Source organism: Lagopus leucura, unplaced genomic scaffold (assembly GCF_019238085.1).
Source record: "Lagopus leucura isolate 7727_CA_CO unplaced genomic scaffold, USGS_WTPT01 Super-Scaffold_100004, whole genome shotgun sequence".
Taxonomy (NCBI): Eukaryota; Metazoa; Chordata; class Aves; order Galliformes; family Phasianidae; genus Lagopus; species Lagopus leucura.
Window position 1 is genome coordinate 55,680,511 of NW_024962264.1, and position 22,638 is coordinate 55,703,148.

The following is a 22,638-nucleotide window of genomic DNA, read 5'->3' on the forward strand; positions in this document are numbered from 1 at the left end:
GAAAAGAAAAGAAAAGAAAAGAAAAGAAAAGAAAAGAAAAGAAAAGAGCTCTTTTGGTTCATAAAAAAAAAAATCCAAACATTTCTTTTTTACATCTCCATGTTGTTAATGGAAAACAAAGATAGTTTTTAAGATGAAAATGTTCTGTATTCACATGTGATTCTTAAAAAACACAAGCTATTTTTGGCAGTGTGTTGCAAGTCGGCCAGTGAAAGAAGCAGCAATATGTTCCTAGGAAATTTTCATTCCTCCCTCTGTTCTGCAGGAGAATGATGCTTCCATTAATTCTGAAAAGTGAGCATGAGCAGAGAAATTTAAACTCTGCTATAAACCTCCCCTGTTTCTAACTCCAGAGAATGAACTGTATTCAGGACTGCAGCAAAGCATTATTGTTTCATTGCCATAATGCCAGGAGTGCAGAGCACAGTGCCTTGGCATTGCTCTTGCAAGTTAGACCTTCAGGTACTGCTCTTCTACAGGGGCTGAAAAAATACCTATTCTGTGTCCCTTCCTCACTGCAGCTGTATCAGTAATGTGCCATGGGCTTCCAAAAATCTGTGTGTGTAGTAATCCATAAAACAGCACGCAAAGATGTTTCAGCTCTTTTCCAAAGTTCTGTTCCGCTGAAGTCAATGAGACCTTTCCCAGGGAAATACACTGGGGCCAGAATGTCATTGGCAACGTTAACTGGAGCTATTGTCTTTAGCATATGTATAGGGTATGCAGAGGAAAGGCTGAATCTCAGCATAGAAATAAAATACCATTGTGCTCAGTCTTGTTAGTTAATAATTCTGAATCTCGTGGAAGAGAAAAAACTGAGCTCTGAAAGAATACACTGGACCCCTTCAAGGCTGCAGCATCTGTTCCAGGGGTAGTTTCACCATCAGCGTCCTACCTGAACATCAGACAGTGACTAACACTCCTATTGAAATGTTGTCACTTTTATGAAGGGTTGTAAATCTTTGTGAGCTCTGGCTATTCAACAGTTTCCATAGTTTTCAAATGATTAATGCAGGCATTAAACCAGGAAAAGTTTCAAGCATCAAAGAGTTAAGACTAGATATCATAAAATTTCGGCGAAGGCTCTCATTGCCATTAGGTTCCTCTCTGGTTTGATTCAAAAATGCTGAAATTACTTCATCGTTCATTAGTGTTTTTAAGTGTCATCGACATGAATTTTTAGATAATTCTGTTATTTGCTTGTGGCTAGTGAAACTTTTGCTTTATATGGGCAAAACTGCAAATGTTGGGAAGATGCAGTTCTCAAAAATGGCTTCTTTTGGTAGACTGGGACTCATTGGCTGTCCTGTGCCAAATGTGTTTCCTTCTTTAAAGAAACTGGCGTGGTGATTATGTCAGTCTCACCACGTAAGTATTGCAACACTCAAGTCTGAATTCTATTTAAAATGCAAAAGGCATTGAACGACTGAAACGATGCAGTTCTTTTGTGTTCCGTAGCTTGTGTGGAGGGGGAGAGCTTGTTAGCTGGGTCAGCTCTGCCACCTGCAGCTCAGAGCTGGCAAAACTGCAGCATCCTCACCAGGAGTGTGTCAGACCCTCACTGTAACAATTGGGAAAATTCTGGTGGAGACGAGAGGCTTCCCTGAGAGTGCACACAGAAATTAAATTAGCGATAGGATATGTAAGCTTATGTATGCCATGCTAAAGTAAGGTAGAAGAGAACTTCCATGTGGGTCTTTCTGCTAATCCTTACTGCTATCTGAACAGAAATCTCTTCTCAGAATAGAACAGAAAGCCAACATCAGAACAAAATTCACAAAGCTGAATACATTCTTGGTGTGGCTAGAGTGATCTCTGAGCTGAATCTGACCCCTTACTTACACAGGCAAATTTTGGCTCTGCTGATAACTGAAGCACTACAGGAAATTACACATGGATCCATATTCTCAGAACCCTCTGACTCCTGTCTGCAATGCCTCTGGTATCTCCTCATATAACTCCTTTCCTAAAACACACTGCTTTCTGAAACCTATAAATTCTAGTCTTCTCCTCTAAAAAGAAAAGTCATTAGAAAAATAAAATAAATCAAATCCTTCCAGATGTGTGCTTTACTAATGCAAAAAGCCATGTGCTTTATTATGTTCCCTACTTTCACTTCCCTGAGCCCCAAGGGTATAACATTACCATTTTCTCAAGCTGGATCTGAGCCCTATAATTGATGAATTGTCCGTAGGATCCATGTGGAACTCTACCGAATTCACTGATACTCCATACAACACCAAAATGTATGCATATACAGTGCCCAGTGTATGCTGGGCACCCAAGAACATAAACTTCCCATGCCAGCGACTTCTTGCACTGTAAAGTGCTGTAATCCTCTCTAGGACCAAATCCTGCCCACAGCTCTTCACAGTGAAACTGCAGCAATGGTCAGGTATCACGGTGATGAGTTCAAATAGCAGAACATGCCTGGAAACTAACTCTAATCATTTGGGGTTATTAGGAGCCATGTTATTTCAGTATCTTCTAGCACTGCAGAGGGAAAGTGTATTCTCTACTATGATCTTTGTTCTTACAAAGATATTTCAAAAGCTATTAAGGAGCATATCTTCTCCTTTAACCTTAGACTTAGTTCCGTTGCCCAGGCACTAAAGACAGCTTCTAGAGCCTTAAACATCCACAGAGAGCCTTGTGTCTTGGGCAGCAGGAGAGATCAGCTGAATCAAATCCAGCATCACCTATGGCATTTTAGCTGGCACTAGACCCTGTTTGCAGCCAAATGAGCCCCACCTCTTGTGTTGTCTAGGTGTGGAGCATGGAAATGTCTAACTTCGTCTTGCCAAGCACTGCTATTAAAATTTCTGGGTCCCTAGAAATTAGAAATTATTCCCATGATCATACACTGTCACTGCACTGAAGTCTTCTAAGTCTGTAGGGTATTTTTCTGGGTGACTGGTTCTGAGCTGTGCAGAAAATGCTTGCAAAAGGGATTGGTTTTGTTGGTGTTCGAAATATTATTGTTATAGTGCTACAGTAAAAGATTGTACATTTTAATATTATCCAGTCCTTGAAAAATGTTGAAATAGATATTTTGAAAAGGAATCTTAGAGTGAGACAGGGCGATCTGTGGGGAATAGGCAGTCAAAGCCTCGGGCTTCTTCTGTATGCAAATGAATGTAGGAGTATGTAAAACATTTTGTTAGCTTTGTTTTAAGAAGTCGCTTTGTAAAACGATACAGTCAGAGCTGTCTGCCAGCTGCCCTGCTCATCAGCAGCTGGAGGTAGCAGGCACCAGAGCTCAATCATGGGCAAGTGTCCCTGCTAGAGCAGAGCTTGGGCCCACTGACCTCTCAAGATCCCTTCCAGCCTTAGCTGTTCGATGTTTCTGTGGTTTTGGCCAACCCATATATTAAATGCATCTTCTCCCTGCATTTTTTGTCTATATCTTTGCAAAAAAACAAGACACAGATTATCATTGGCAGGTACCTTAGACTTAGGATCGGACCAAGGTCTTTTCCTCTTTCAGGGATTTCGTTTTGAGTCACATTACCTTTTGGGCAGGTCTCAAAGGGCACAGAAAAAGACTGTGAGATTTAATATCAATCACCGTTAATCTAGTTCCCTTTACATTTGTGTCCATTTCACATGAGCTAGATGCATTTAAAATGGACTTGTCACTGTAGAGAGCATTACCCTTCTATTATTCAGGCATCCAAAGCTGACCCTAGAATTTGTTTCTCCCTCTTCAGAGGGAGAAACTGGTTGAGAATTCCCCAGCCCCAGAACCAGAAGAGGAATTCATGCAAGCCTGAATACCTGGTGTAAGGAACCTGCTTTGGCAGGGGGCTGGACTCGATGATCTCTGGAGGTCCCTTCCAACCCCTGCAATTCTGTGATTCTGTGATTCTGTGATCCAGAAATTGATAAAGTGTCCGTGTCCCAGTGCAGGGGCCCCAGTGCTCAACATTTTGAATCCATGTGTGTGACGTCAGTCAGGTCTTGCTGTGTTTTGGGTTTGTATCCAATTTTAATCTTGTGTTTGAAATGAAAGCAATTGTAGGCAGGCTCCGCCTGCTTTTTTAGCCTAGAGATCCACAGACAGCAGTGACTGCGAAGCTCTTCTCAGTGCACATTAGTTTGTACACAATAAGAAACATCATTGCCAGATGATAAAGAAGAAACGTTCTCTTTGTTGCCAACAATAAATATATATAGAAAAGTAAATGTGTCGTGTATAAAGTGTCCCTAAGGAAATCTTGGAAGTCCCTACATGTGTATTTACTTTTAGTCCTAGCAGCGTTAGAGCTCTGTGAGTGAGTGTTCTGCCCAGGCTGACTAGTTTGTTAAGAATTATCACAGCTATCTTTTCCATGCTAGTTAGTATCTGTGCATAATGAGACAACTTAGACAACCCTGCCAGAAACCCAGATTTTTAAAAACCAAAGCAATAGTGTCAATTACGATCACAAATGCCTCTCTTACACACACCCAAAACTTCAGGTAGTGCCTGCAGGTTACAGAATAAATTGAATAAGAACTCAAAATATATCATTTCTTTCACTGCATAAACTGAGTCCCATGTGCATTTTAGAACCTGATACTCTTAATTTTTGGTAGACTGTTGTACCAGAGGAAAGTCTGAGCCCAGTGTGCACAATCTGATAGCGGCTCTCTGTCTATTACCTTGCAGATGCTTGTGTACAAAAATATATGTAAAAAGCCCATGTAAGAAAAAAAAGTCAATGAAGCAATTGCAGATTCAATTTCTGCAGTTGGAAAATAAGTAATTCCTCATTCTGGAGCTCTTCATTCTGCCTGCTGCTTTATGTTATCTGTTTTAACTGCTGTTAATGAAAGGCTCATCAGGTGATAGCGCCAATACGTAACGATATTTAGATGTTGAATTCATCTCTTTGTCCTCATGGCAGCTCCTTTTCAGCTATTTTTCCTGCATGCTTGGAATCTCCATCTATACAAATGAGAGTGAGTATGCATGGGAGAATGGGACAAATTTTGATCAGCTATGCATCCCAGAGAAAGGAATTTGCTTCATATCTTACATGTTTGTAAAAGCACAGAAGAAAACCTCGCCTGCTGAAATAAGTCCAAGGCGCACCTTCAGCAAGACCTACTAAAATTCAGTAAGGAACTGCTGCACAAAACAAGAGTCAAATTACATTATCCTTTTTTTTGCAGTGGCCATTTTAACCTCTGCTAATTTGACCAACTTGTTGCCCTACTCCTATTGGTAAAAAGCCAAACCTTCCCCTGCCCTTAAATGCAGTTTTGCTTCAAAAATACCTCTGAAAATGACATGTGGTATCCATATTTATTCTCTATCAGCTATTTCTTTATCAAATGTGCTCAGTTAACAAGGAAGGAACCTTTTCTTCCTATGTGTCAGCCTTGCAAATTTCAACTAGAAGCTAGGGGCCAATACAGATTTTTTTTCACATGTAGGATAACCAAAAACCAAGGATTTTGCATATGAGAGTAAGCCCTTGGTTACATATGTGCAGTTCTGTTCTCTTCTGGGGCTTTGCATAAGGTTTAACTGACTGAAAATGATTCTGTGGTGATAAACAGGAGGGAATAGAAACCAGCCCACTGTCCTTTATGCTAGATCTACTGTTCTAACAGAAGCAAAAAGCAGTGAACAGTGATTTTAATTATTAAGTGAGCAGATAGAGAATATATAAGAAGCAACTGTTTTTGGAGAGAGGGTTTGCTTCAGGAAATTTTCAGCTTCAACATAATAGAGCATTCAAGCTGACAAGGAAAATAAAATGCTTTTTTTTTTTGGAAATGTCATTGATGTGATGGGAAGAGAATGTACAGTCCTCATAACAAGAAGAGAGCAAAATTATTTGAATTATTTTGCGTGGAACTGAAAGATAAAAGATTGCCTTTACAGCCCTCATTCCTGAGAAAACCTTATTGTGGGGCGCAGGAGGTCAGAATATCACTGTGTGTACCTTTGCTATACTGGAATGATAACTTGCTGTGGGCATTTTATGATTCATCTTTTATTAATTCATTTTATTAATTCATCTTTGTAACTTTGCCAATCAAGCATGAAAATCTGTGTAGTCTGGAAGACCAGAGTTGAAGTTTATCTGTTTTTATTTGGTTTTAATACTTGAGATGTCAAATAGTGAGCAAAAGTTTTCTCAGTTCAGAATTTTGATCCTGCAATTGCAGTGCAGATTGAACTGAGCCATATGAGGCATGCTGTGTTACAAAGGGCAAAACAAACAAACAAACAAAAAAGCCAAGGATGTACCTTCCAGCTATGTAAATACTAATCCACTGAATCTCTCGTCAGATGAAATCATTCGATTTTGATTTTTTTCTTCCAGTTGTGTGTAATACTGGAGCCAATGCAGGAACTGATGTCAAGACATAAAACTTACAATCTGAGTCCTCGAGACTGCTTGAAGACTTGCTTGTTTCAAAAATGGCAGAGAATGGTGGCCCCACCAGGTATGTTTGATTTCCAGTATTTTATTTATTTTATAATTAAGAGAATATAAGAACACTGAGAAATTTTGCTGCAAATCTACTTGCAAAGGGAAGTAATAGCAATTAGCATTGCTCCAGAATTATTCTTGAAAATGATTCTGATTGTCCACGATTTCAGTGTGATGCAAACTGTAACACAATAGATGCAAACATTCAAATGCACAGGATATAAATTGGTACCAAAAAAGTGTAGATAGAATGCAAAGTCCTTACTGACTCCATTAGAATTCATAGTTTGTGTAATTTAGCTTCCTGCTGTGAGTCTGAAATTATAGCAACAATTCATAACTAATTGTCGTTGAGACCCATATAATGCTATTTACAGGCCTGGACCTAGTCTCTTTTCTCTTAAACCTCAAAAAGTAGTTCTCCCTTTTCTCAGATTATTAAAGTTCTGTGTATTTCAGACCATTCCCATAGATGCCAAATGCAAATTTTGAAAAGTGCAGCTGCCACCTTGATAGAAGTTATGTAATTGTCCTGATTTGGTCTAAGTTTGGAAGATTCACAAAGAAATGGCATTCAGCACTCTTTAACATGTTGTTTGCGAGTGTCAGTTGTAAAGATTAAGCCCATATCAGACTTAGAAGGAAATTACATACTACTTGCTCATATACTGTATCAATAGCAGCCAGCAGGGCAGAAGGCTGCCTTGTCCCTTTGTCTCTGGCTGGGGCAGCTGAAACTGTGACTACATCAGAACAGGACCTGGATTTTTGGTTAGCAAAACTCTTAGCAAGCTGCACAGCGCCTTTGAATTTCCTGATTGTTACCATGATGCTCCCACTAGTAAAATACTTTCAAATATCTTTATAGGTAATCTGGAAAAATGAACTTTGTCTATTACACAAAATTGAAAGCAGAAACCACTGGCTTTGGTTCAAGTATTATTCTAAGGTTCATATCTACTACTACTACTATTACTACTGGTAGTAAACTTGTGAATTTAAAGCAAGGTAAAAAAATATTTCAGCGCTTCTGAAACACTTTACAATATCTACCGTTGGGTTTGCTTCTTACCCTTCTATTGCAGCAGAACCCACAAGACAACCGACAACCAAACGGAGAAAAAGGAAAAACTCTACCAGCAGCACTTCAAACAGCAGTGCTGGGAACAACGCAAATAGTACCAACAGCAAGAAAAAGTCAGCTGCTGCCAACCTGAGTCTATCAAGTCAGGTACCTGTAAGTCTCACTTTCCTTTTAGGCCTGAATCACTTACAGTGCTTAAATTCTTTCTTTGTAAAGAAGGTGCATTCTTGAGCAAAACTGTAACAGGCAAAAAGTAACCTTGCATAGTATGCCATGGAAGCTGGAGAATTAGTGAGGAGGTGTGAAGAAGCCATTCTTCAACGCATCTTTAATGACCAACCCTCACACAGGGCTATCCTGAGCAGTAGAATCGAGTTTTCAGCGCTGGGGCCAACTCACCCGTAGGAGTTTTTCCAGTGGTGGCAGGACTCAACTGGGCTTTGTGTTTTCAGTTGTAGTCTGAGCATTGAGAGTGTCTTGAAGATGTCCACCCACACATTGCTAAGTGAGAATGAGCCCCTGTGCAGCAGGGTTACCATACCTGAGCAGATTGCTCATCTTTCTCCATTAGTACCTCATCTCTAATTGGTGATGAGTTCAGTTGCTGAAGTAGAACAAGTTTTGAGTAAATTTGCCTGCAGATGTTATCTCTATATCAAACCACTCCATTTACAGAAGGTAGATCCCTTTGAATATGGGTCTGTTTATTCACCCTGCTAGCTGCAACTGTTGGCATCCTAATTAAGTAGGGAAACACCAAGTCATTTCCTGTTGTTTTAATGATATCACATTTATTGCCTTAGTCACAATATAGGGGTAATCTGACCCTGAATTGTGACAAAATGTGGCTTAATCAATAAGAAGATAGCTCATGCATTTTAAAACTAGGGAGATTAATTTGGTAGTATAGGAACTATAAAGTGGTATCTCGGGGATAACATGCAGGGATTTTTATTGGATTTCTGATCAGCAGATAGGAAAGAGCGAGGTCTCTTCTGAAGCTTGACAAAGAATACAGGCCTTTTGTCGGCGTGAAGCAGGCACTTCCTAGAAAACCTGAATACCCAGATGAAAAAGAGGACTAGACTAACAGTAGTGAAATGAGATGGAGGTTTTTGTTTAGCAACCAATTCAGCAATCCACTAGCTTTCAACAGCTTTGAGTTTCAGTACATTAAACTCATAATTTCTCCTTGTCGTATTAAAATTTTCACATGGCTCCTATGTCTAGAGTCAGATTTTTTCCCTAACAAAGGCAACTCCGGGCTTTTCTGGCAGCACGAAGCAGTCAGAATGTCAGCTACCTGATCTGCTTATGGCACAGGCGACTCTGTCTCACTGATTGTCTGCCAGAAATCCCTTTGGATCAATGATCAACCATATTTACAAGAAAACAGCAATTAGGCGTAAAACTGAGCAACCTCCTGGTTCCCTGCTGTCTCCAAGTTTGAATGTCAGGAAGATCACTTTATCTTGGCTATTCTCTGCCCTGAGCTTCATTCAGCACAAGCATAGTCTGACCCCTGCTTCTCTGAGGCCTGCTCTCCCGGGAGAGGCGTTGTTGACTTTTGTTGGCCTCAGTGGCAGCCATGTGCACTCATACATTTGAGTGTAATTGGGCCCTCTGATAGCTGTCTGTCCCTCCCATTGATACTCAAGCTGATTCAGGTATTCAGAAGCTACTCCTGACAGATGTAGCAGTCAAGGCTGCTCTTCCTGATGTTAGTTATGTTAGTTAGTTAGGATGTTAGTTGAGCATCTGAGACATCATGATGAAGTTCATCATGGCATGAGGTATGGATTTTCAGTCATCTCTGATTTTTAGGAAGCTGAGTAGCTTTGTTTTTTTCAGTATTGTTTGCTTCCCATAGCAGAATAGTGAGATGGTCCAAACTCTGCTTTTATGGAGGATCAGGTTCCATTTTTAGGACTCTTCTGCTTAGCACAGTGGAAAATACTTAGCTGTTTGATTTGACATACCAGCAGTTCTTCCCATCTTCCCCAAGGCAAAGATAGCAAACCAGATGGAAATGATTTTTGGGCAAATCTGTAGGATAGACAGAACTCAAAATAATTTTAGTGGTATGATATTTTGGTGTAAAACTATTCAACACTTTTCAGTTAAACAGGGAGATGTTACTGTTTCTTCAAAATTATGCATTCTTTCAAGCGAGCCTTCTTACAGCAGACATGCTATAGCTGCTAAGTTAGCAGCAGACAGCATTAACTTGCTTTCTGTTTTATAGAATCACAGAATGGCTTAGGTTGGAAGGGTTAAAGATCATCTACTTCTAACCCCCTCCCATGGGCAGAGTTGCTACTCACCAGCTCAGGCTGCCAAGGGCCCCATCCACCCTGGCTTTGAATTTCTCCAGGAATGGAGCATCCATGGCTTCTCTGGGCAGCCTGCTGCAGTGCCCCACCACTCCCTGAATAAGGAATTCTTCCTAACATCTAACCTAAATCCCCTCTTAGTTTTCTTCTTGTCCAGTCAGTATCAGATGTTGTCCAATCTATCTTCATAAGAGAGATGTTCTGTTTCGTTCTCTTAACTTTGCCTCAGTGAATCAGTTAGTACTTAGTGGTTTATTTTCCTTATATGCAATTGAAGATATCTTGAAACATGGGAAAGCTTTCAACTTCTGAAATCATTTGCTTTCCACATTAAAAGTGTTATTAGGGAAAAGGAATGAAATCACTGCTTCTGTCCACATGGCTCACATGAACTTAGCTAGTTCCAGTTCCATTTTTCCCATCATCATTTCTGGAGAACCCCAGAAATTAGCTCATATTTGTGCCACATCTGCATTAATATGAAATCATGTAGTCCAGATGTAAGCTTTCTCTTTTTCTCCAATGGTTTCTTTCCAGCGAGCAAAGATAGCCTTTCCACCATAGTAGAATCTAATTTCCTGTCCATTTTATGCTTCTATGTTGTTTTCTCTTTGATAGTAAATTAAGCATGGTTAGAGAATGTTTCCTTGACCTCTACTCTATGTAATGTTTCTTGATTTAGAACATTAATAATTATTCAGTTTTGCTTCTACAGTAATGCTGTGTACACTCTACGAAGTAGGTGAACATACCATAATATTCTCTCATCCAGTCTTTTCACTTACACCATTAGCTTGTGTTTCTGTAATGAGGTTTTCACTTCTGGAAAGGCAAATTGTAAATTTTCAGGATAGTGACTTGGAAGCTGCTGCTGAAGTACTGTTGGCCATGACAAAGTTTGAATCTTCAGACATTTCTTGTTTTCTCCATAGCACCTTGCAGATCTTCAGATAAATACATAGTGCTAAGCCATTCCCTCTACCTATGTATTTTCTGATCTGTTCTTCAAGCAGGGACAGTAATGACAATGCAAGTCCAAGCCCAGAAAGAGAAATCATTGCATTGTATTTCCATGCGTAGGTGAGTTTAGTGCTGCACCTTGAAGTTCAGCTGCTGAAACCTAATCAGTCAGTATCATTTGTCCCCTTTTTTTGCCTTAAATTTTTTAGCACTTTGACTGTGCTGACATGTTCTGATACATCTTTAATGACACAGTCCTCAAAATTATCTTAAGGGTCTCTGACAGTGGGTAGATATGCATGTTCCCTCTCATCAGTAATTTCAACAGGGTCAGTCTCATGCTGTCCTCATATCTCTAGCTTTTTTGTACTTCCTCAGCTCTGCTAAATAAAATGCAGTGTTTTGCCCTTCTGACAGTCACTTGCACTCTATTGTACTTATTTTTCTTTATAATACGGCTTCTGTAATTATGTTAGATCTCATGCTATTGGTTGCAGACCTTCAGCATCTGCTCTTTTCAATGGGACTATTTCTTCTCAAATCCCTTGTTTCACACTTTTCCTTCATATTGGGAGCTTTCTTCAGACAAATGTAGTTAGCCAGTGTGCTACATGATTACACTGCAGAACTCGTGTAGGTTGGCCTTTCAGTTGTTCAGTGATTCTTTTGACTTGAATCCATAGATGCTGAGCCAATATGCTGCAGCGCATTGGAATCAGAGCCAAATGCCACTGAAGTCCATCCAGGAGCATAAATACTGAGATATTTCTCTCACCAGCAGTTTGCTTCTCTCAGGCTCCCATTGGTGTGGATTGGGTACTTCCAGTGTTTCCACAGATGTACTGCTTTTTGTTTAGAGCGTAGAGAGAGTCGACAAAACAAGGATCTGGAAATTGTCCACTCATCTGTCTTAGTCTCAGTAAATTCCATTTATTAGAACTGTTCTCAGGTTTGTTCCTGATCTTGATGATATCTAACTTTTGGAAAAATGTCAACCCATTGTTACTGGGATTACCTTTTTCCTCCAAACAGAGAGCAAAGATAGGCAAGACTCCTCCTGCAAGGGTCATGCAAAGCTTGTCTTTCTAATGTTATCTTTCCTGTAATTTCAAAGAAAGCTAGTTATCTAATTTGGATGAGTCATCATTTATCATTTACACTTTATGTATTTCCTCTAATAATTGAAGCTAGCTGCAATGTTCTTCCATGTCTTTGCTCTGTTTTCTTGCCTCTTCACAGGTTGAGATCTGATTTCCTTTTCCATTTTTTTTGTATTCTTCTGTTTCATATAAAACTGTCTTTTAAGACCAGACTCTTGTATGCAGACAAGTGCCATGTACACTGTGATTTGTGGATTACAGGTATTTGATGTCCATACAGAGATACACATTAAAAATCACTTTCAATTAAATTTAATAAAAACAGTTCATATTGATCCATTTTAATCTACTTGAATTTGGAAATTTGACAACGGTCCACAACTCTTGCAAATTGTAAGAACCATTGCTCTAGAATACTGTAGAACTAATAGGTGGATTTTGCTTTCCTTTACTAATGAAGATCGTGTTGCGTGTAATACTGTAATCAAGAACCCAATATCATTTCTGTTGAAAAGAATAAAGCATCACTACATGCCACTAAGTAAATCAAATGTTCTTTGTTACATCCAGAGTCTTAATTAGAGCCCCCTTGCTCTCTTTAAATGAGTTACATACATCTATAATCTCTGTTTCTCTTTGTAGCTCTTTGTAAGCTCCTCAGAAAGCCAAATCCATAAACAAACTGCTAACGTGAAAGGCAGCAATACAATCTCTTACATGTTTCAGAAAAAGGGGGTAGGTTCAGGTGCTTTGTAATGGATGTTGTACTATAGAAGCTGCAGTTCTAGGGCTAGAAGATTAGTGTCAGAAATTATACTGTGTCTCAGAACAGTGCAATTCGGAATCTAAGATTTTGCCTTAAGCAGACGAGAGTGAGCAAATTGGTTTCCAGTTGTTGCACTTTGAGAAAAATGTACCAAACAAGACCAGAATGTCAAGTTAACAGAGAGGACTGTGATGAGATGTGAAAGATAACCATTTTCCTCTAGAAAGTGTTTACTCCGAAACCTAATTAAAATGTCAGTTCTGTTTCTACAGATCATTTCAACAGAAATAGCAGTCTGATGTTTTTATCTTGGAGATAGTGACCATTACTATGGAGGGCAACAGTGGGGCTCTAAGTAATTAATATTTTTTGTGGCAAGAAGTTACAAAGTCAATTATTAAAATAATCACCACTAAAACTAAAAAAAAAATAAGGAAGAGATACCTTTCTTCTTTTAACTTTGCACTTACAGATGTTCTGGCTGCTAAAACTTGTACAACTTTCAGTCCTTGTAGTGTGAGTCTTGTTTAAAACTTCTACTTAATAGTTTCAGGTGTTTTTAGTTATCTCAGGCTTGTGAAGCACTGTCTGTGTACTTCTGAGGACTGTGACACCTGAGCTGGGTTACATATTAACAAAGCAAACTAACAGCAAAGCAAAATAAAATAGCAAAGCAAAGATTGGCATTTTACATCGTTCACTGTAATATTTCTTTTTAACCTCCATATACAAGTAAGGCATTGATCAGTTACAGGATTATCTTTAAAATCCCAAGTTAAAAAGTCCAGTTATGTAACTGGGTATCGCGGAGCTAAATGTTGAGGCTAGGTACAAAAAGGTGGAAGCCTGAGAAATGACGGGTCTGTTAAATAGTAGTGCTTGCATTTGAGTTGTGCCTGAAGTGATCTGTGTGTAGTTTATGTGCATCAATTTAAGTTTGGATAGCAATTAGGGATATTGCAGGATGAAAGGTGTGATATAAATGAAAGCTGCTTTGTGGTTATAATATAAAATAATACATTTATATTGGATACTGTAAAACAGCCACTGCATTATTTACAGTGCTTCACTGTACTTCACTTTACTATCGTGAGACATTCCTTGACCAAAAATGTTGTTTCTAATCACAGAGTAAATTAATAAGATTGAGTGACTACAGTCTAAATCTTTTTTTAAACTTATCTAGTCAAATATGTGCTACCATAACTAGGCCATAGCAGTGTTTGCTGCCGTGCAAGAGACTAGGGTTTAATTCTTGGATTCTGCTTCTCACTCCATGAGCAGGAGCTAGGAGCACTCCAGAGCTGCAGCCTCAACCCTGGGAGGGATGGAGCCTTGTGTCATTCAACAGCAGTGACCCCCACTGGCCAATTTAAGGAGAAGCATTGAGGGGCTCTAAAAGGAGTCACTTCCAGTCCTCCTCAGAGGTTGGTGGTCATTGCACGGGAATTAGTGAGTGGAGGTTCAATGGGGTACACTCGGTGGGGTCTTCAGCTTTTCAGTCTGAGGAGCAGAATCCTCTCTGGGGAGGAACCAGCATGTGCGCTTCCTGAGAAAGTATTTTTGCCTGACATAGTATAAGCAGCAGGATTGTCAAGAATATACATATATAGAGATATATATATATATATACTTTTAATGTCCTGTAACTAATGCTGTGATATCTGTTTCTTAAATAGAATGAGGGAAAACTCAGCTAACCTCAATATAATTGTAGTTTAATTCCCAGAGAGAGAGAGAGAGAGGGAGAGAGAAAGACTCAGAGGCATGGAGAGAAATATAAGTGCAAACTGTCCTCTCAGTGGGTGTCATTAAATTAAGGAATAATGTTTGCAAAGAGCCTGAGAAATTAGAGATGGAAATACTTACAAGGTCACTGACTATCTCCCCACTGATGCACAGACGTTCCCTACTGCAGATTGAGGTTTTTCCCAGTCCACTGTGAGGAGACCCAAGCAGTGAAGCTAGCACTATTCTACTAGGGTCATTAATCCTCAGTCTGCAGTTCTCAGCAACAGGAATATTGTCTTATCAGTGGGGGTTACATTTTCATTTACTTAATGTCATCTTAGTGCCCTAGTACTTCAGATTGGCCTAAACTGATGATACTCTTCCTTTCAGCAGTAGCAGCTATTAAGGATATTTACCCCTCCCAGTCATTTGGTCAATGCAATATACAGTTAATTCTTCTCCACGGCCTCCCCAGCCAGCTTTTCTAGCCCTCAGTTATTTTTGATGCACTTCTCTAAGTCTCATCCAAGTTGCTGACCTCTTCCTGGTATGGCAACACAGAGAACTTGAGGCAGCATCAGGGTCCATGCTCACGAGCATTGAAGTAAAAGGAGATGTTGCCACCTCGGTCTGTGATTCTGTATCTCAGTCACTGCGGTCCTTTTTGCCTGACGTATCACTGCACGCTCCGATCCAATTTGCTCTCTGCCAGGTCTCTTGTTGTTAATGCTCTCACAATGCATTGAGGTCAGGTCTGCTTCAGCAGTGCACGTTATACATTCTCTGTTGTTTAGGGGGATGAAATGAATTAGAAGAGACTTTTGGTTATAAACACCTTTGTCTTTTAAACTTCTATGTTGCAAAGCTATGTGTGTTTGATTTAACAAAGGATTTTATGGATACGTGGAGTAACAAAATGTAGAGAATGTAAAAAGATATCATGCAGCAGCATCCATCTACTCACAAATTTGTCACGTAGCACAGGCTGAAGATGTGATATAAACATTCTTCTGTAGCATGTCAGCCTTTGCTAAGGGATATCAAGAAGCAGCATAAATAGAGGCAGTAATTTGTATTGTTTTGTGGGGAATTAAGTATATAGAAGATTTTAACAAAAAGCATTGTATGTAAGCATTTGTCTTCTGTTTCCTTTTCACAAATGCTTCTACGTTCATAAGAAGGAACAGATCCTTTAAAATATGAATCTGTTGTTCTCTAGGATTCTGTGAAGGGCTTTTTAAATCAGCAGGTACAAAGCTAGACATCTGGAATGACTGCACTTTAGCCAAATGTTACCTGATGCCCTGCCACTTGAGCTGCATGAAAATATGCATCCCACATACTTCTTGTAGTGGCTAGCACAGCAGCCTAATTTTCAGAGAGAACAAGAGAGCTCTCTGGCTTTGCACCTTTGCTTTCCAATCTCAAGTTTGCACCTTTCTATCCCATGCTGGTTAGGTTTACTGCAGCAAATCTGCGATGCACTGGAGTGCAGTAGGCGGTTTACTTGTTTTCATGGAAGGACAATTTGTACCTAAAGCAGTGATTAGATGAATCCTTTCTTTCTTGCATGCTTCAGTTTTTGATGACTACTAGCTTCATCAGTGTAATTATAATTAGCCCTCTTCATCTTCCTTTTACGGTACCAGCTGGACAGATTGGTCCTCTTACTGCACAGATTGGCGGCAGGGTTGCCTACATGGAGTTAGGTGACAGGCACCATGAAATAACAGATGGTAAATTCAGGGCTTGTTGGCAATCAGCAGGTTTTTGCTAATGACTTAATTAGCTATGCAAATTGTCAAATCAGTGTGAACATTGTTTTTATCGAAAACTTTACCTAAATTAATTACCATAATTAAGTAGCAGAATGTCAAGTATATTGGATGCGTAAAAGGGCTTGGCTGGCTAAGGATAAGAGAGTTACCATCTTTATTAGAGTGCCGTGCTCCACATTTGAAAAATCTAAGGATAAGAAATGTGGTTTCTTTAAAACTAGTTTTAAAATATGCGTAGCAACTGAGAAGCACCCTGGTGCCTTTCCATATGAAATGGCTCAGAAAAGAGAGGCTGAATAAAGCCTAAATTCCTCAAGCAGGACATTAAGGCAGTTTCATAGCCTGCTTGATTTCCTAAAAAAAATTGAGTCTATCTGCTTTTCTGTTCTGGGGCTCCTGAGATCCTGAGCCACGAGCACACAGCTAGAGAGATGTTGTATTAATGGTATTTCACTTAAACTAGAAAGAAAATGTAAGCCTGTCTCCTGGTTCCTACTGTGCAGGCACTTTTAACTCTGTTGTTCAAATATCACAAAATTAAGAGATGCAAATTCTCTAACACAATTTTTTTAAGTTGATTTTTTCTCTCTCAAGGTTTCCATATAACAAATATTGGGTGCTGTTCACAGGATGTGATGGTGGTGGGAGAACCAACTCTGATGGGAGGCGAATTTGGAGATGAAGACGAAAGGCTTATCACTAGATTAGAGAATACACAGTATGATGCAGCAAATGGCATGGATGATGAAGAAGATTTCAACAATTCACCTGCACTGGGAAATAACAGCCCGTGGAACAGCAAACCTCCTGCTAACCAGGAGACTAAATCTGAAAACCCCACACCACAAGCTTCCCAATAGGTTATTCTGCAGCAGTACCCACTGCCACCTATGTCAGCGGGTTATTAATTACTGTTTCACAGCATCCTTCAAAACAATTTAAAGAAACCTTTCAATGGATACAGTATCTATTTCTAACCTAAATCTATCTGATTTTTTTTTTAATTGGAGAAAAATCTTGTATAAGCTTCCATATACGTTTCCTGGAAGCTTTCACATACAACATGATACTGGCACTGACCTCAATTAAAATAATTGAAAATTAAATAGCGTCTCGTGGCAAATTTCTGACAATGCATTCTATTTTAGGGGTTGTTTTTTTCCTCATCAAACAATGGCCATATTTTACCAAATCATCAGTGCTCAGGATCTCATTAACGTAACTATGTAAAACTTTTTACAATTGTAATATATTTTCTGCTTTTCAACTTGCACCTGAAATTTCTTGTTTCAGAAAGAAAAAAACAGCTTTTAAGGAAAAGTAATTTAAAGTAACTTTTGTTCTTTCTTTGACTTTTCTTTCATTGGTTAAACATTTAAAGGATCCAGCATTTTTAATTCACATGTAGCTGATGGCAGTAGATACTCTTTCCATCATTTAATGAAAATACTGAAACAAGAAATGTCTTTTTTTCATCAAAGACATGAGAAATATTTTTATGTGGAAAAACACACCCAGTCCTATGAGAGTTTATGCTTTGTAAAATTGCTGTTGATCCAGATATTTTAAAGCCATGTAATCCATTAACTTTGTGGGCAGCTTAATAAATCTAAAACTTTTGTGTTTTTATTATTGTATCTGAGTTGGCTTTGTTGTTATTTCTTTTCATAGTATATTTCTTGTATAATATTTTTGTAAAGCCCTCAAACCTTTTTTTTTTCGTTTTGTTTTGTTTTACTTTTTTTTGGATTCCAGTGTATTTATGTGAAACTTTATAAAAGAAACTAATTTTTTCATTTACATATTAATATGTTCAACTCATCATGTAAAGACACAGTGAGTCAGTGTGTTATATAATACAACTGTATTTTATGTATGCTTTGCCAATAAGTGTGCCAATAAACTGTGTTAACAAATGTGCTCTTCTATACTGCATTTACAGTTCCTTGCGTGCCAAAGTCATACGCCCGTGTGCATGATCATGCACCAGGAATGTCTGGAATTAGTTTTTCACCAAATTACAATTTTTTCCAGCAAAAAGGACGGGGTGTAGTTCAGGTGTGAACCACTTGCAGCTCCATTTCGTTAGCTGCTCTTTTTTTAACATTAATGATGTGTAACAGCACAGGTCAGTCAGAAACAGCAGAGAGAGTCAGGCACGAGGGAGTGCGGGGCATCCAGCAGGAGCACCTCCGCCCTGAACTTGGCCTCCCTCGCCTTCCGTGGCTGGGGCTTATCAGAGCAGGGATTTCCACTCTGCTGAATTCTGTCTGATGGTTTTATGATGAGTCCCTCGACTGGGGCTGGGAGGATTTTGAAAATGCTTTCTTTCCTTTGCTATCAAATCAATTGCTCATTGGGCGCAAGGCTCTACAGCAAGATCTCCAGGCAGGGGCAGCCTGCTCTGAGATAGCCTGGTGTGCACGAGCCCCTCGGCTGGGGCTGGCAGCAGAGGGGCACACACCATCATCCCCAGGCAGTTGTGACCTGCGAGTTGCTCGCTGCAGGTGGCCGTACTCACAGGGAAAGGAATTCCTGGCACACATCACTGAATATACAAGGTCCTGCCTTTTATGCAGGATAGAAACGTTTTGCTTTTAATTTTAATACGGTTTTTATACTACAGACATTACAAAAGCACCTGAACAACTCCTGGTCTTTTTTGTGATTGTTTTATTTTTCTGACTTTACATACATTCTCCAGAAATGTGTCCCAAATGTACATGCCTGTGTTTGTAAGCATGCTGTTGAGGATGAGACTCATGGAATCACTGAGGTTGGAAAGGCCACTTGGTCTAGTGCAGCCATCGATGCCTCACCACCATACCACTAAACCATGTCCCTCAGTGCCACATCTCCCTTTTTCTTGAACACCACCCAGGGATGGTGACTCCACTACTTCTCTGGGCAGCCTGTGCCAGTACATCACCAACTAAGAGACATTCCTGGTTTCCCTAGGATCTAAACTCTCAGCACGTAGCTACCTTTAGGGTAGAATTTATAACTGAATAAATAATAACCATGGGCTGGGTATACCAGCATAGATAGCAATGTTCTTCCTGCACAACTCTTGCAGGGTATAGGAAAATGCAGGTCTATCATTCAGGGACTGTATCAGCAGTGATTTTTTCCATGTAAATAATTAAAGTCACACTGTATTCCATTAAGGGATCACTGGCTCCTATATAGCTGCTATAACATTACAATTATACACTGTAATTCTAATGTTCAGAAACACTAATCATTCATATTACATTTCCATGAGCGCACTCTAAAAGGCGTTCCTTATTATTAATCTTTCAAGGCTGGCACTACTATTTCAATTTTTAGAAGATTTATGATGTCATATTACTCCTGTTGTTTCAGTAAATAAACATAAGAACGTTTGAAAAATGGGTAACAGACTCCTTAGAGTGCTGTCCTTGAATTAATCTGGAAGGGCACTTTTTCCATATCTCCTCAGAAACCCACTCTATAAGCTATCAATCCACCCCATTGTGGTTAGAGTGAATAACAGATGGAGCTGGCTGATTTTATTTATTCACTTATTCATAAAACTGCCTTAATGGAGTGCTTGGCTATGCACAGCAGATGACCACGCGGTTTCTTCATTGCTGCTTCCTCCAGCCCCACGTGTTGGACGCTGCGTGGGCTTTTCTTACCATGTTCCAAGGGTAAACTCTTCAAGAAAGACCCTCTGGTCGCATGTCCTCCCATCTGGTTGTACCCTCTTCTGGGGAACATTCCCTGTGGGCAAAGGATTAAGCTATAGCATTTCTATTAAGTATTGGACTTTATGCCTTTTGGTTGTTGGTTGGTTTTTTTTTCAGTGACATTGTGGTTGTTGTGGCTGCTGTGTGTTCCTTTACTATTTCATGCAGAGAAGGGGGAAAGGTGACTAAAGATCATAGTGAGCTGAAGTACCACGTCCATGAGAGCTGAGGCTGAGCTCAAAACACCAACAATTAATTGTGCTGTAATCTAATCTCACCACCCACAAGAACATTGTATCTCTTTCAGAATTTGGAAGGAAATAATGTTGTTGGCACTTTCCTCTGGGGAGCCTTGCAATTATTGAAAGGAGGAAGGAAACTTATCTCGTGATGCTGAAATACTTTCAAAGAGAAAGCTCTTGTTTGCTTTACCTAAATGGAGGGAAATGCTGGCTTTGAGAAGTGCCCTCTCAAATCACAGGGAGGAAATTCTGCAAGTTTACTTAGAAAAGCAAGATCATATAATTAGTAAAGTGAGCAAGTGAGAACTGATAGCTAAGCTGGATGCTATTACAAAAAACTTGGACTGTGTTAGAATCACAAGCACTGGTACATCCTGGTTGTTCGTTGAATTGCTTTGTTCTGTGTGTTCTTTTCCTCGGGTCAGCAAAGCCAGCTTCTCAGGGAGCTCCCAAACCACCAGTCACCAGCCAGTCTCACCAGCCACCCCCTCATAAGGACATTTAAGTTCTTAAGGCTTCTTTCTCTCTTTTTGCAATGAGGATAAAGAAGCAGTATTTGCAGCTCTGTGGTATATTTCAGGAAGAAGGCATCTTTACCATCTTTGCATCGGTATGTGTGAATGTAAAAGCTTCATAGGTAATTCAGTTTGAAAGGGAGCTCGAAAGATATAATAGTCTTGAAGTACGCAGAAAAGGAAGGGGGAAGGAAACTACTGAATGAAAAGGCAAAATATGAGGCACTGCAGAGTGTTCTCTAGTACTAGGATGGACAGAGGTTCCTTACCTTTTGCTGCAGAACACCATTAAGGGAGTATAAATGATGGAACCAGCTGTAAGAACAGACTAAATTTTGCAATTTCATGGCCTCCATGAAAAATCCCATTTTAGCAAAGACAGGATGAAAGAGAAAGCATGAATGACTGATATTCAAGGAAGCCCAGTTTTTGCCTAATATATCCTGGAGAAATTGCTAATGGAAATTGAATAGTTTTGAAAATATTTCCTGAGACTGCAACTCTGATCGAGTCCTATGGTGATATATTGCATGTCCAAATTAAAGCTGCCCTGGGGCACCAGTAACCCCAGTGGCTGGTTTTACTGTGTAGGGCTGCATGATATGTACGTTTTTGCTTTTTGACAGCATATTTCTGTACAAGGCTAAGGCCCAAATCTTCTCCTATGTAAGAGGAGCTACTGAATATTTAACATCCAGAGGATCTGATGTTACTCCAGCATGGCGTTGTGCTTCTGGTAGGAGTCTGGTGGTACCCTAGCATTACAGATTGGCAGATGGTAACTTTAGCTTGAGTCACTTTTGGTAATCTCCAAATTTATGGTCCATGCTGCTATGTTTCATTAGGAGATATTAATTACCACTGAATGGTCACAGCACTAAAATCTGTTCTAATTTAGTATGTTGACAGCAACTAGTACCAGTGCTTTCAAAGGGAGCGGCTTTATTAGGAACAGAGATAGAGCAATCTAACTGCAGGAGCATTTCTTCTCTGACCCTATGATTCACTTTTGAAATAAAAGAATTACACCCCATACATCAAGAAATAATTGTAATGGGTCTATGGGTAGTCTTAATCTATAAGCACATTTTAAAACACCATTATGTACTAAGGATGACATCAGAGGAGAATACACTTGTGCATACAGAGTCAAAAACTTGATAAAAGCACTCAGCCATAACAGAGCACAAACACTTCAGTTCCCCCAAGAAATTGCACTTCCATCAACTTTACAGAGAGCTGGATGAAAACAATGAGCTTTGGTTCGGGTAAGTAACTAAATGTATTCCTGATAACTCAGGTGCAGAATGCAATCACTGCCCATTAGCAGGGGAGTGTGCTTCAGCTGAACCAAATAGATGCCCACCTGGTGCAACTCCATTTCTCTTTGGAACCCAAATTTAGGACCTTTAACCCCATGCTTGTAGCTAAGGTCTGTATTTCTTCAGATTTATTTTCTTTCTGAGTTGGGGTTTGGTTTGTTTGGTGAAAATTTGTACTGAAATCGAGGATATAAATATTTCTCAATGTCTGGAATCTTGCTAGTTAAAAGGTGGCATGCAAAGCAGTCATTAGATCGTATGGGAGAGCAATATTTTATATTATGCTAAAAGGAATTCTGTCTCTTGAGAGTTTCAAGTTGTGTGTTGCCCTAGTTTAGTTAATAGTTCTGTCTCAACAACTCTGAATTAATCTGAAATAGTATGTACAATTCTGTATTGAACAGTTATAATGTATAAGGCTAGTGTCTCCTTTGTAAGTACATTAGGAGACATTTTGGCAAGTGCTTGATATGAAACAGGCATTTAACACTCCTAATCACATTTGACTGCAATTCTCATTTCATCACATAAAGTTTCATCTTCCCTCAGTGATCTCCTGGGGGGTTGGGGAGGGTCTGAGTACCGGAAAAGCTTTTAAGAACTGTGTTTGGTGCTTTCAAATGCTGGTTTGGCTCTTTATTTTTTATTTTTTCCACCAATTCA

General features: G+C 39.5%; 1 protein-coding gene across 11 annotated transcripts in view; it reads left to right on the forward strand.

The window, feature by feature from the left end:
- LDB2 (LIM domain binding 2) overlaps positions 1 to 18,099 on the forward strand; it is a 208,812-nt gene extending 190,713 nt beyond the window's left edge. The window contains exons 6-9 of one of the 11 annotated variants that reach the window (XM_042872270.1): positions 6,321 to 6,444; positions 7,517 to 7,668; positions 13,956 to 14,101; positions 16,813 to 16,894. In XM_042872270.1, the coding sequence (XP_042728204.1) occupies positions 6,321 to 6,444; positions 7,517 to 7,668; positions 13,956 to 14,063 (384 nt within the window). In that variant the 3' untranslated portion in view covers positions 14,064 to 14,101; positions 16,813 to 16,894. The other 10 variants (XM_042872273.1, XM_042872272.1, XM_042872271.1 and 7 more) reach the window with 10 other exon arrangements.
- Positions 18,100 to 22,638: the final 4,539 nt, after the last annotated feature.